The sequence below is a fragment of the Misgurnus anguillicaudatus genome, chromosome 19 (assembly GCF_027580225.2).
Source record: "Misgurnus anguillicaudatus chromosome 19, ASM2758022v2, whole genome shotgun sequence".
Classification (NCBI taxonomy): Eukaryota; Metazoa; Chordata; class Actinopteri; order Cypriniformes; family Cobitidae; genus Misgurnus; species Misgurnus anguillicaudatus.
Window position 1 is genome coordinate 23,116,861 of NC_073355.2, and position 13,613 is coordinate 23,130,473.

Sequence of the window (13,613 nt, forward strand, 5' to 3'; positions counted from 1 at the left end):
ATTTCTTTTTAACGAGGTCCGAACCTCGGTGACCAATCGGCCATGGTTAATAACCATATCTTATTTCACAAATATATTCACAGTAATTGCAACTTACGTCGCTGGGCCGTCGCGTTTCTCTTCGTGTGATAGGATGGGATGAGGTGAGACACCAACCGACTCGGATCTATGAAAATAGCCTACATGATTTTTTTTAATCACACAATTCACTTAACAACATCTAAATAATTACTGTGTGGATTATCTATCTGGATTCCGACCAGGCGCGCCCCTTGTATGTTTTCACAAAAACGGCTAACGTTAAGATCATAAGTAGGCTACGTTTTACACAGTAGCACAGCTTTTAAAAACCCGCTGGATTCCGTTACACATATTGGCGCTTTTTTCCCAGCCCACTGTACAGCAACAATATTTTTGTTGAGGAGCTAAATTACGTTAAAAACAATTTATATTATTTGTGTCTAACACAGTTAAATAATTAAGTCTAATAATTAAGATGAAACGATTACAATAATTAAAGCACATAAAGCTTTTACACGAGCGTCTCGCAACACCTGTTTTCTGCACCTTTACTGTTCTGATACTTACCACAGAATGAATGATAGAAGATCCAGTTCTAACCACGCTTGAGTGGAGATGGGTCTGTCTGCGGACCGCAAGAGAGGGGCGCGCCGTCAAGGGGCGCAACTTCCAGCAGGGGGCGCAACCTTAAGCTGTCCAAGCCACACAGAACCACGCGAGACGTCAGGACGAGATGTTGTCATTCTGTCTTCTCTTCTGCCCGCATAGAGATACGGCGGCTAAAGGCGTTATTAAAGTTGCTCATCCAAGCGCCCTCATGTTTGTTCGTACTAATTTTAATGGACGGGAAGCCGACTGACGAACATCCTTTTCCCGAGAAATGGTTCGGCTACGACACATGTTGAGAAGTCACGCCAGGGGCTGAATTAAGGTCGACCGTTTCAGGTAAGCTCGCTAACGTTAGCTATGTGTTGTTAGCCTAATGTTAGATTTGTGAAGTCCGTTCTATGATTACACTTATGATCAGTAACGAGTAGTTAACAAAATCCAACAAATCTTGCATGAGTTTCATTGCTCACCTATATATTTTCCTGTTTACGATAGTAACGTTAGATATTAGTACATTAGAATCTTACATATTCCTGTAAGTTGTCGACATTTCAAATGACAGTTAATTAATTAATGACCTACTAAACGTCATAATAACACTGGAGTTAAAGGATGTGTGTACTACTGTCTCGTTTTTAATGTATCTCTCTCAAACCCTATTCTGTTTAAGTATGGGTGCCATTGTATATTCTCATAATGTAAGCTTATTTTAAGTACAAATGTAAAATATGTTTGTTTATGGTTATTATTTTCACAGCTGCATTGATGTGAAGTGATGCAGTGGACAACTTGTGAGGGTGATACCATCCACATGCACCTTAACTGTGATGCAGAAATACAATACACTCTTGGAATGAATGTGTTGGATTGGCACATCTTGTGTCTGGTTGGGGACGGCACATCTAGTGTGTTGTCCTTGATTTGACACATCTCTGTGTTATTTTTGGAACGGCACACTGTGTTGTTTTGGCACATCTTGTGTTGTCCCTTTTATTTTTTATGAACTTAAATGACACTTAATGTGTTGAAAGCGACACATAATGTGTTAAATGGTTTAACACGGAGCAATGTGTTAAAATTAACACATCTAGGGTGTGTTGGTTTTGGCACATTGCTTTTTGTTGAACTGTTTGACACATTGTGTGTTGGTTTTAACACATTATGTGTCATTTCGTGCTGATTTAGAGTTCATATAAATAAAAGGGACAACACAAGATGTGTTGGGGCAACACAAAGTGTGTTGTTCTAAAAATAACACAGAGATGTGTTAATTTAACACATTCGTTTTAAGAGTGTAGGATGATCCATCTGTCTACACTTCAAAATCACAACTCAACCTTAAACATCCCATATCTGTTATGGTAAAACAATGTGGGGGTTTTCCAGACAGGGCTTAAACTGTTCCCGGGCTAAAATGCATGTTTGAGTAATTAAGAAAACACCTTGTACTGACACATCTCAACATATATCATTGCCATTGTTTTGTTTCAAGATGCACACCAGTCTTGTTTTGTAAGGTTTGTTTGTAAAAACTAAAATGTCCTAATATAAGTGCCCAGTCCTGGTTTAATCTAAACCATTGGTGACCAAACCTGTGTCTTGAGATCTACTGTCCTGCAGAGTTCAGCTCCAACCCCAATCAAACACACCTGAACCTGCCAATCAAGCATTTCAGGGCAACCTTAAAATTATAGTCAGGTGTGTTTAAAGCTGGGTTAGAACTAAAATATGCAGGAGGGTGGATCTCCAGGAACAGGGTTGGTCACCCCTGATCTAAACAAAGGGTTTCCAAACTGTGTCCTGCAAAGTTTAGCTCTAACCCTAATCAAACACACCTGAAGCAGCCAATTAAGGTCTTACTAAGCATACTAGAAACTTACTGGCAGGTGCTCTGATGCAAGTTGGAGCTAAACTCTGCAGGACACCGGCCCTCCAGGACTGAGTTTGGGCACCCCTGACTAAGCCCTGCCTGGGAAACTGCACCAATGTGTTGAGCTGGCACCATTGGACATTACTGCTGCTGAGAAACAACCACATTTCTCAGCTCTACACAGGGTTGACATTGGATGCATTATTATTATAAAATGCATTCATGTGCACACTACCAATACTGTTCATACATCAACAGCTTCCAGCTATACACTTGGGATCAGCTCCTGATGCCTCTCATAATGCTGTGTTATAATTTATTGCAGGTTGATCTTGCTGAAAGGATATTTTTATAAACCTTTACAATGTCACCAGATGTTACATGTTGTGGATAGTTATTTTTATAAACCTTTACAATGTCACCAGATGTTACCTGTTGTGAATAATTATTTTATAAACCTTTACAATCTCACCAGTTGTTACATGTTGTGGATAGTTATTTTTATAAACCTTTACAATGTCACCAGATGTTACATGTTGTGAATGGTTATTTTTATAAACCTTTACAATGTCACCAGTTGTTACATGTTGTGCATAGTTATTTTTATAAACCTTTACAATGTCACCAGATGTTACCTGTTGTGAAAAGTTATTTTTATAAACCTTTACAATGTCACCAGATGTTACCTGTTGTGAAAAGTTATTTTTATAAACCTTTACAATGTCACCAGATGTTACCTGTTGTGAAAAGTTATTTTTATAAACCGTTACAATGTCACCAGATGTTACCTGTTGTGAATAGTTATTTTTATACACCTTTACAATGTTACCTGTTGTGAATGGTTATTTTTATACACCTTTACAATGTTACCTGTTGTGAATAGTTATTTTTATAAACCTTTACAATATCACCAGATGTTATCTGTTAGCCATTTCTTATAAAACCACGTGAGCTCTGTAGATTCCTCTTAAAACTTAAAAAGAATTAAGTCTGCAAGTTTGCAAATGAATCTTGGTTTAATACATATTAAACTGTCTGAGGTGCACATTTACTTAAAAAAAGACAAAATCACCCTCACTGTGTAACAGTTCACGATTTAAATATTGGTATGCCTCGGTACTTTAATAATTTTAGGTTGGTAAATATGTCCATATATGCCGTATGTGGCCATATTGGACCCACGTTAACAATGACGATGGATGAGACAATATAAGCCAATCCGAGCGTCTTATGAAGCTTCCTCCGTGCCCTCAATTTAAAACATTTACGGCAGTAACGTTATTTGTCATTAAGCTAAAGTTAAAAGAGAGCTATAAACAATCGTCTTACTATTAAACTAGCTATCGGATGTGCCGTGTCAGTTTAGCGGAAGTCGGACATCTCGCGGGATTCTGTGTGACTTGGACAACTTTAATTTCCGCCCCCTGCTAAAAGTTACGCCGCTTAACGGCACGCCCCTCTCTTGCACTCCGCAGACAGACACTATTGCTTGAGTGAACGTTCTATCTATATGACGTCATAACGGGGAATTAATAGAGGGTATGCGTCCCTAACAACCAGTAGTCTGTGGACATTGGCATATGGCCAGACGTTGCTTTTCCTGACATATATGTTTGTCTTGCCTAACACTTAAACCATCCCAAGAACACAATTGGCTCATCATAATAACTGTTTTTAATGAAGGCTCACTGACAAAACTTTGCAATTGCACAGAATAAGAGTATTCATTTATGTGTATTTCGTGTATTTTTTTATCCCAAGATTTTACATACCATATGGCTACTGCTACCGATTTACTTCTCCTCTGAGTGGCAAAACATTAAACAAAATGGCTGGCTGTTTTAGCGGCGGCCGCGAAAATGTCAGTATAGCTGCCGATTACGAGCAAAAATCTAATTTAGTTGCACTTATAGTGACCCTAGCAACTTGTCATCCCACCTGTGGTTATTGGACGTTGGCATGGACGATCCATTTACTTCTCCTTTCGGTGTTTCTTATCAGTCTGTAAAACGATAGCCCCGCATTCTTGTTAACCTGTTAGTAGAGTCTATCGCACAACAGCTTTCTCCGATTTAGACGCGTTTTTGCTGATTTCACACTGTACACAAATTCTGCCGCTCTATCTTTTGCCACTCAGTGGGCGAAACCGCAGACATTTTCGCCAAAGGCGACGTCGCGTGCATACGCCACAGGAATACGCCAGTCGCCAGCTTTGGCTCTGCTAAGCTAAGCTGCTGTCGAATCAACACACTAAACAAACTACACAATCAGAACTCGTTAATTAGGGACTTCATAGAGAAAGAAGACATCAGCTTGTTTTTGGATAGTGAGAACAGCGGTGTACAGATTAATAAATTGTGTGAATGTACAAAATAAAATCAATATTTATAAAAACAAATCTTCAAAAACACAGAAAGAACGGGATCTTTAATAATTCAGTATTACTTGGCAGTCAACTGAAGGTCTGAAGCTACAAACAAAAGCTTGAAATCAAAGACTTTATAACTAAATATAAGTAAATTAAAATGGCAAATAACCTGTTGAACAATTAAAAAACAAACAAAGCAAAATATAAAACAGACATAGAAATCACTTTATTGAGGGAATACCTTCCAACAATACAAAAACACGATTTATAATCCATTGTCTTACTGTAATACCATTTCATAACACGACCAGCAGAACAATATCCACAGTGCGTGTTTGGATAAATCTGTTACAATGTGTATTCATCAATGCAAGCATGGCTTTATATAAAAAATCAAAGATGAAAAGAAAGTAGGAACAAGTCTGAAAGTCAATCACTACAATCCATACACTAAAACTAACCTGTCAAAAAATGAAACAAAAGGTGAAACATAACAAAACAGTTACAGGAAAAGCAAAGTTCATTGCAGTTCTGCTTTATACAAACCATTTCTTGACTGTAGGATGCAAGCATTACATTTTACTCCAATACATGTCAGATCAAGTAAAAATGTGTGTGTGTCTGTCAGTCTGTTGACTGAATATCTGTGGAAAAGAAATGAAAATGCACAGCTCTGTCCTTTACACCTTTCCACTTTTCTCACTCACTCCTTACCCAGCCATAGGGTTAAATGACAAACCCCAAGACTTCACACAGAGCAAAGCGAGTGTCTGTCAATCTCGAAAAGGAGAGGCGCGTGGGTGGGGGTTATTGTGACTGCCTCTCTTCAGGTGTGTTGTCAGAGGCCTGGGCTTCTGCTGGGGGTCCAGAGCTGCTTTCAGATGGAGCGGTGCTGTCACTAGTGCCCTCATCAGTAGCGCCCTCTGCAGGCTCAGGTTGGGCAGGCTTCTCTCCAGCTGCAGCTGAGGCACCTTGCTCCTCCTGCGGTCCTTCGGATGCTTCGGCAGGATTCTCATCTGCAGAGAAGACACCACGTAGGACATTTAATGTCAAATGTACGCTACCATTTAGGGGCGGTTTCACGAACAGGGACTAGAAAAGTCCTAGACTAAACTAAATGTTAGAGCTGTCCAAACTGAGAACAATTTGCACTGGCATATCTTAATATACATCCGTGCCTTTTGTTTTGCCTAAAAATGCACACAAGTAATGTTTTTAGTTAGGCATGTTTATTTAAACTAGTTAATCGAAGGCTTAATCCTGGTTTAAGCTAATCCCTGTCCAGGAAACCACCCCTTAATATAAAAAAAGTGTAAAGGGCAGAATGGGGATCTAACCTGTCTCCATAGGGGTGGGTTTGTCCTCCCCATCCTTGGCCTCGCTGGACGAGGTTTGTTCTGGGTTGGCATTGGACTGCGCGCTGGCAGGCTGTTGCTCTTCTTGAGCGGCTCTCTCCACCTGCTCCGCTGCTTCCCGCTCCCTTTCCTCCGCCCTCCGGCGAGCTGCCTCCTCTGCGGCTGCCATTTCAGCTGCCAGCTTCTCCATGTCCACCTCCACCTTCAGACCGCACAGCTATACAAACACACACAAGCCGCTCATCAATCACTGACAGCCAAGCTTCGCCTAAATAGGATGGCTATTAATTCACCAACAAAACGAATTTCGCAGCCGTTTCAGTTCATTGTTGAAGGAATCTGTGCTCTCCAGAAACCTCCTCTTCTTGTCCTGATGCCGGTCCTCGATTTGAAGGAGCTCCGCTTCAAGCTTCCTCTAAAGAATTGATAAAAATAGTCACAACCACGCAAAGCATCTTAGGCTTTCTACATACACGTGTCTGTTAACGTGCCGACCTGGTGAACCATGAGGGACTGGACTTGGCGCTTGAGGACCTGCATGCGAGCGGTGGTCACCACCGAGCGAACATCAGGCACTACTACTTCACTGAGGATGTCGCTGATAAGCCGGTGGTTCCTTTGGAAACGAGCTGCTGCTGTATGCTTCATGGAGAACCCGTCGTCATAGTCTACAGTACACATTTATTTTAAGCACTAAATCACATTTTAAAATTTAAGTAAATAATGCTTTTCTACGAGATTGTAAGGATGTGCCACAGAATTTCCATGAAATGTGGTCGATCTCACCATCAGGGTCCTCAGCAGGTTGGATGCTCATATAGGGCTCGCCTTTGTCTAGTCGTGACTGCCTCTGCCTGCTCTCCTCCTCCAGGGCGGCTTCTGCGCGGTTCTTGGCGTTGACGTATGCCAGGTAGGCTGGAGAGTTGTGGTAGGCCTTCAGAGAGTCATTATACTCAATCTATAGGCAGAAAAATTACTTAGTATTTTATAAAAAAACAAATACGTTTGAAGCTGCCTCTATTGGTAGTAGGGCTGCACTATTCATGATAAAATGTGAATCACGATTTTTCTCCATGGGAATTGAGATCCCGATTCTCTCACCCGATTCTCTTTTTCTTACAAAAACATTTATTGTGCACTTAACTTTAAAAAAAAAAAAGTGCTACTGGGCTTACAGTTATAATAATGTGTCTTAAAAGTCTCTTTTCCTTATTTTAGACCCCTTAAAATTTAGAGTAATTTAAAATTTGTTAGCTGTTAAATAGCACAGTTTTTGTACAATCAAACTGGCCAACCTTAAAACTTTAAAAACACTAAACCTTTAAAAGACTAAACAATCAACATTTTGAGGCATCAGAGAGAAACGCAGACATGTTACAATGTTCCCCTCGTGCTAAAAACCCTTTCTAATGGGGAACTTGTGGTAGGTGACACAGAGGCTGTTTCTCATCTGAAGGCTGCAGCCTCTGGAGGTCGCATTTCTAAACTGCGCATCATAATTTCATAATATTAACAATTAACGTTATAAAGTTAACTATTATTTTAAGTGCATATGCAACCTCCGGAGACAGCAGCCTTCCGATTTAGAAATGACCGGAGGAACTAATTTCCTTGCCTTCTTTCGAAACCAATGTTGTTGCTTCGTCACTTTTTCCGTCGCCACCAGGATTTTCCACAATAACGCTTGCTTATACTCTCTTTTACGTGAAAATTCCCGTCATTTAAAATGAAGATCGCATTTATTTATGAATCGAGATCGCGATTCTTTTTTTTCCGATTAATCGTGCAGCCCTAATTGGTAGCAACAAACCTTCTCCGCTTCGTACTCGTTTAAATAGTCCTGCTTTTCCTCATCAGTGAGGTCCCTCCACATACCACCAATGATCTTTCCTATCTCCCATAACTTCAGGTCAGGATTAGAGGCTTTAACTTGGTCCCAAACCTGTGAAAGAAACAAGTGTCACTTAAAAGTCAACAGAAACCAGTGCGGGATCCTGGAAACTAAGGCCCAATCCCATTTCTCTGCCTTACCCCTTAGTTTTGCACATAAACGTGCAAAACTAAGGGGTAGGGGTAAGGGGTAAGAGAGAAATGGGATTGGGCCTTACAATAAAAGACGGTAAGGGTTGAAAGATAGAGCACCAATTTTATGTCCCCCTTCTGCCCAATATTTAAGCATGAAAGCATGATTGTAATGAATTTTATGAATTACATCCCTTTATAAAAACCTTTAAAATTACGAAAACAGATTTGACAGAATGAGAAAAATCATGTATTAAAAAGATCAAATGAAGAGTTTAGATGCAAAAGCCTCTAAGTGCGTCTTTTTTTATATCAGGCTCTTATGTTTATGTTCAGTAATTTCGTGTTAAAAGGTTATTAGTCATAAATTTAAACGCCTTATTTTGACAAAACATTTTTGACAGAAATGGCATTTAATGGCTTTTGCTTCTGAATTCTTCAAATATAAACTTAAAGGTATTGCGGAGGATTTTCTTTTTCCGGGTGGATCATCAAGACTATTGGTCCTCCTAGTTGTCAATCAGGAATGTTGCGCAATTGCATTTTTTTAAAAAGTGGAGAAGGCGGTTCTTTTCTAAAATTCGAGAAAATCCTCCGCTACACCTTTAAAATATATAGTATTGAACCAACCAAACTGATTAACAGAAAGCTCAATTCGCTTATATGCAAAGCAGAAAGAAAAAAACATGAGTGTATCCCAATAGCTGGTGACTAGATGTCGGCCCAGTCTTTGTTGAACAGAGAGAGATGAAAGCAATGAAGCGATGTTGGCGGTCTACCCTCAGGAGGGGCGGACCCTGCCTTCAAGCTGTTTGCAGAAGGACTCCCTTCAGAGATTCAAAATACAAGCAGTAAAAGCAGACACCGTGGGTGTCTTACCTTCCTGCTTACCTTCCGGCTATACCGCATGTAGGGCATCAGCGGCTTGTCGGGCGGTTTGGGCGGCTTAGGAACAGTGATCCCTGAGGAGTTCTGTGGGAGAGGGAGAGAGGCCCACCAGGGGCATTAAGAGATCACAGAAGGTCATACGAGATCATCACAGCACACTGTCAAAATGGAGCACTATGGAGGAATGGACTGCAGACGAGAGCACAACTGAAAACAATGAAAGCATGATCTGCTTCGGATATGGGGCAGGAGACGTACCAAATACACCACGATATCATTACACTGACAATGCCATGCATTAATCTTTTTGTAAACAATTGCAAAACAACTGTCCTCAATGCATAGTTTCTCTAAAATTATTTTGTAGAGGTTTGAATAAAACCAGCCAAAAGCTAAAATGCCACAGGCTTACAAGGAAGCTGTGCCAAGTCACCAGTGCATGATGCTATAAGCCAAGCAGCAGCGTTATGCTGTTTGGCACGGGCATCAGAGGTCATGCGAGCGGACGAGGATTAATTCGCGTGCATGATGTAATGATAAGATGGCCAATGGGGAAAGGGAACGGTTCTGGGAAGCAATCACTCAAATCAGAATCCGTCCAATTACAACCACCTACAAATCGATTGAGTGACTGCTACACAGAAAACACAAGGATTATGAAAGCTACTAGTTGAGAGCTAGACAACTACCCAAGACTCAAGTGGGTCTTCATTCTACAAACTATGAAATCAGTCTGTACAGTTGCATTTCACTCTATTTTAAATACAAGTCGAGTATTCAGTCAGGCTGTCCTCTTGTTTGGTCGGGGATTTAGTCTCTCTGCTGTCGCTAGGGCCCTAGTTGGCCACGGTCCTACCATTACCCTGTTGTTCCCGCCGGGGTTCCCTCCCAGCCTGTAGTTGTTGTAGGCCAGATGGCTGTATGGGTTGTACCCCACAAACCCAGGGGTGGTGGGCATTTGCTGATGGAGACAAATGAGACAAAACACGAATGAGAAATGACACAAACAAGGAAGGAAGGGACAAAAAAATGAAAAGGAGATCCTGTTTTGTTTTCAGTCATGGTTTGCAAAAAAAACATGCAAAAAGCAGCAATCTTTGATAGCAGCGCAACCTGGCATTACTCTACATCCATTTGTAGCAAAGCCACAGGCACTATGGTTGGTGGTGTTGGGCCGAACCCAATGAGGTACTAATAGGCTTCATTAACTGTACGGGTTCATAAAAAAAACACCTGCTGCCGTAATGAACATTTTGAGATCTAGGTCTGTAATATGACTAAAACAACAGCGTCTGGAACGTACGGATCAAATGTTTAACCCTACCTTAAGTTACCTCTAAAAAAAGTTAGAACTGGAACTAAAATTCTCAGCTCAGAATTTACTGCCAACAGTACTTTCTATGATGCATAATCAAAGCTTCATCTATACAAAAATAAAAGCCCCACCCCATGTGATACTGTGACCTTCCCACAATCCTCTCATCTCTAAAGCTAGAAGTATATTTCTGATTTTAGGGTCGGCGTACAGGGTGCGTAATGCAAATATCTTCATTAGAATAGTACGCGTGCACCGTACGTGCACCCACAGATTTTTGTAACCGCGCATACTTTGTACGCATACAGGGGAATGCAGCATGTAGCCCAGGAGACGCATTGGATTGTCGCAATGCGCAATCGTCGAACGTCTGTGTCAAATAAACTATGCTTTGAAAGGCATAGTACACATAAAAAAACTATACCTAGGGCTTAAGTAACTTATAATACAGGTTTGGATGATGGAGGGGCCATATGGATGATTGGCATGTACTGAATACTTACTGTTGTGGGGGCTGGGGCAGGGGGAGGGGCATAGGATGGCCGTTCTGTGAGAGAAAAAATGGGAAAAATTGACAGTTTGTGACGAACGAGCCCTGGCACAGTTGGTGTAGCCACCGGGCAAGCATACTTATTCGTCACATATTTATAAATTAACTCTTTAGAGGCCATAACATTAGATATATCATATATAGGACAGGCATAGATTAAAGTGTTAATATCAAATACAGGAGTGTTAAATTTGTCCAACAAAGCCATTAGGTTTAATGATACAGATGGGTGGCCTTAAACGGGGTACAAACAAATCTGTAAGGTCTTTATAATCAATTAGTTGAAATGTGTTCTTACTTGACATCTTGTTTGTTGGATTGAGGATATCAGGCTATCCCCATCATTTGGTTCTGCAATAAGGTAAACACTTATTAGACGCATAAGAGCATGCTTTCAGTCTTTACTAAATATGATAAACCACATCAAGCTAGAAATTTCTATCGACAACAAAAACGTGATTATTAATTCAGTACGAAGAAAATATATGATTTTTTTATTCCTACGCTTGTTTACAAATATGCGCTGGTTAAGTTAGATTAAAAATGCATAATAATATTTATAAATATATTTATTTATATTAATATAATAATAAAATGGCTCATCCTCATAAATGTATGTGGATTTGTGGTGAAATAAACGAGAAGTTGGGATGTTTGTATGACACTCAGGCCCGTGCTGGATGCGGATAATGGCGCACACAATGAGGCGAATGAGCTTACAGCTCGCTAGAGATTTACACAAAACCACTTTCCAAATCGCATCACGTTCTTAACAATATATTTAATTGCGTTGTATTAGCATAAGTTGTGAGGTAAGGTGTTGATCTTGGCGAGCTATAAGCTTTCAGAATGCATGGAAAGCCGGTTGAGATGCTAACATGCACAACATCAATGAATGAAACAGGCTAGCTGAATATCACCACAATATAATATTATGTTTAACAAATACAGACAGGTGTATTCTGGTAATTCGGTGAGAAAACGTGATTTAAATTGTTGCAATTACACTTAACGTTGCCAAACTCATATTTCATTTTATTAACACAAGTCGCGGTTATCGGAGCTGCATTAGCAATCTGGCTAGCTAACGTCCGATAACCGTTTCATTTGTCAAAAAACCATAGTGCACATCAAAAAAGCGACTATAATATACTCGCATTTAATATATAATGTAATATAAATTGCATCCTGATAACTAAATCCAGTTAATAATTTGGGATAAAAATGATTTGCGGGTACTCACCCCCAGCTCCTTTGTTCCCTCAATGGTGCTCCGCCAGGATGTGACACACATAGAGCTTCACACGAGCCGATTTACAATCACACTGCTGCCCCCTATCGGTGACAGTCTAATAGTGCAATGAGCCAACGCCACAACAGAACAATAGTGGATAATTCGCACAAACAACTTTCATAAGCAGAACACCAACAAGACATTTTGAACACGTCTGACTTCTCCCTAACTGCTGAGAGACATTTGTGACCCCGTCTGTGAAATCCAGGTTTACGTCTCATAAATATGTATTAAATAAATCTTTGGTGTCCCCAGAATACGTGTGTGAAGTTTTAGCCCAAAATACCATAAAGATAATATATTATAACGTTTTTGGGAGTGTCCATTTAAATGCAAATAAGCTGATCTCTGCACTAAATGGCAGTGCCGTCACCGTGGTTGGATAGTGCAGATTAGGGGGCGGTATTATCCCTTTCTGACATCACAAGGGGAGCCACATTTCGATGACTTACTTTTTGACATGCTTGCAGAGAATGGGTTACCAAAACTAAGTAACTGTGTTGATCTTTTTCACATTTTCTAGATTGATAGAAGCACTGGGGACCCAATTATAGCACCTAAACACAGAAAAAGTCAAATTTTCATGGTATGCCCCATTTAATTGAACTTTAATGCCAATCTTTGACATGGCCTTACTCAGTCAATATTGAAGATATCAAGGTTATCTTTTCATAGACTGGTCTTTACATTATGTAGAATGCTTTATGTAGAAAACAAAATGACATTAGTTGGGTTATCACAGAAAGGGTCACATTTTTGACTCCATTTGAGTCAAGTGCTTTGTTAAAATAAGCTTTTTTAGATTTTGCAATAAAATTGTGCATACAAAGTGCTCATTCAAATGACTTATTGAAAATTATATAATACTTTGAAAATAACATCATTGTATGTTGTCAGCTGTACACACTTAAAATTGCGCTAAATAGTACTTAAAGGTCATAATCATATGGAACCATTTTTAGTGCTACACAGCACCTATAGCACCTCTGTAGAACCATAGGTGGTGCACACAAATTCTACATAGGTGATGTTTAGCACTAAAATTGCTCCCCCAGGTGAAAAAGTAGTACACTTCCATAGTGTACTTAAAGTGCTTTATTTTTGCACACTAATTGTGTACTTTTAACATACTATGTCTGTATTAAATGTATTTAGTTAACACTTGTATTAAACTTGAACTCAACTTTCATACAAAGATGGATTCAAGTTTTCTACAAGTGGTACCTAAATAAACTTTTTAAATATATTTTAGCAGATTTTAGTTCATATTTATGGTGTCTCAAAATAGCACAGTGAAGTACGCTTATATGATCTTAAGAAC

The 13,613-nt window shown here is 39.8% G+C and overlaps 1 protein-coding gene and 1 long non-coding RNA gene across 5 annotated transcripts; one reads left to right on the forward strand and one right to left on the reverse strand.

Annotated features, from left to right (window-relative positions):
* The first annotated feature begins 635 nt into the window (after positions 1 to 635).
* LOC129431357 (uncharacterized) lies at positions 636 to 3,415 on the forward strand. The gene is made up of 2 exons (XR_012359193.1): positions 636 to 966; positions 1,388 to 3,415. It is a non-coding gene; the product is annotated as an uncharacterized lncRNA (long non-coding RNA).
* Positions 3,416 to 5,072: 1,657 nt separating this feature from the next.
* smarce1 (SWI/SNF related BAF chromatin remodeling complex subunit E1) lies at positions 5,073 to 12,347 on the reverse strand. Of its 4 annotated transcripts, none has more exons than XM_073857199.1 (11): positions 12,242 to 12,347; positions 11,297 to 11,349; positions 10,952 to 10,995; positions 9,996 to 10,094; positions 9,137 to 9,217; positions 8,034 to 8,165; positions 7,010 to 7,181; positions 6,719 to 6,891; positions 6,534 to 6,638; positions 6,206 to 6,437; positions 5,073 to 5,884 (listed from the first exon to the last, which is right to left on the reverse strand). In XM_073857199.1, the coding sequence occupies exons 2-11, from the start codon at positions 11,301 to 11,303 to the stop codon at positions 5,676 to 5,678; spliced, it is 1,254 nt and encodes a 417-aa protein (XP_073713300.1). In that variant the 5' UTR covers positions 11,304 to 11,349; positions 12,242 to 12,347; the 3' UTR covers positions 5,073 to 5,675. The 4 variants fall into 4 exon arrangements, with proteins under 4 accessions (XP_073713300.1, XP_073713299.1, XP_073713301.1 ...); XM_073857198.1 differs by having other exon boundaries at positions 9,125 to 9,217; XM_073857200.1 differs by lacking the exon at positions 9,996 to 10,094 and having other exon boundaries at positions 9,125 to 9,217.
* Positions 12,348 to 13,613: the final 1,266 nt, after the last annotated feature.

Excerpts from the sequence above, each read along its gene's own strand:
- smarce1 (XM_073857198.1), bottom strand. Across the intron at positions 8,166-9,124 it reads GCCGGAAGGTAAGCAGGAAG|GTTTGGGACCAAGTTAAAGC; the intron begins GTAAGACACCCA and ends TTTCTTTCACAG. Across the intron at positions 6,639-6,718 it reads AGTCCCTCATGGTTCACCAG|AGGAAGCTTGAAGCGGAGCT; the intron begins GTCGGCACGTTA and ends TCAATTCTTTAG.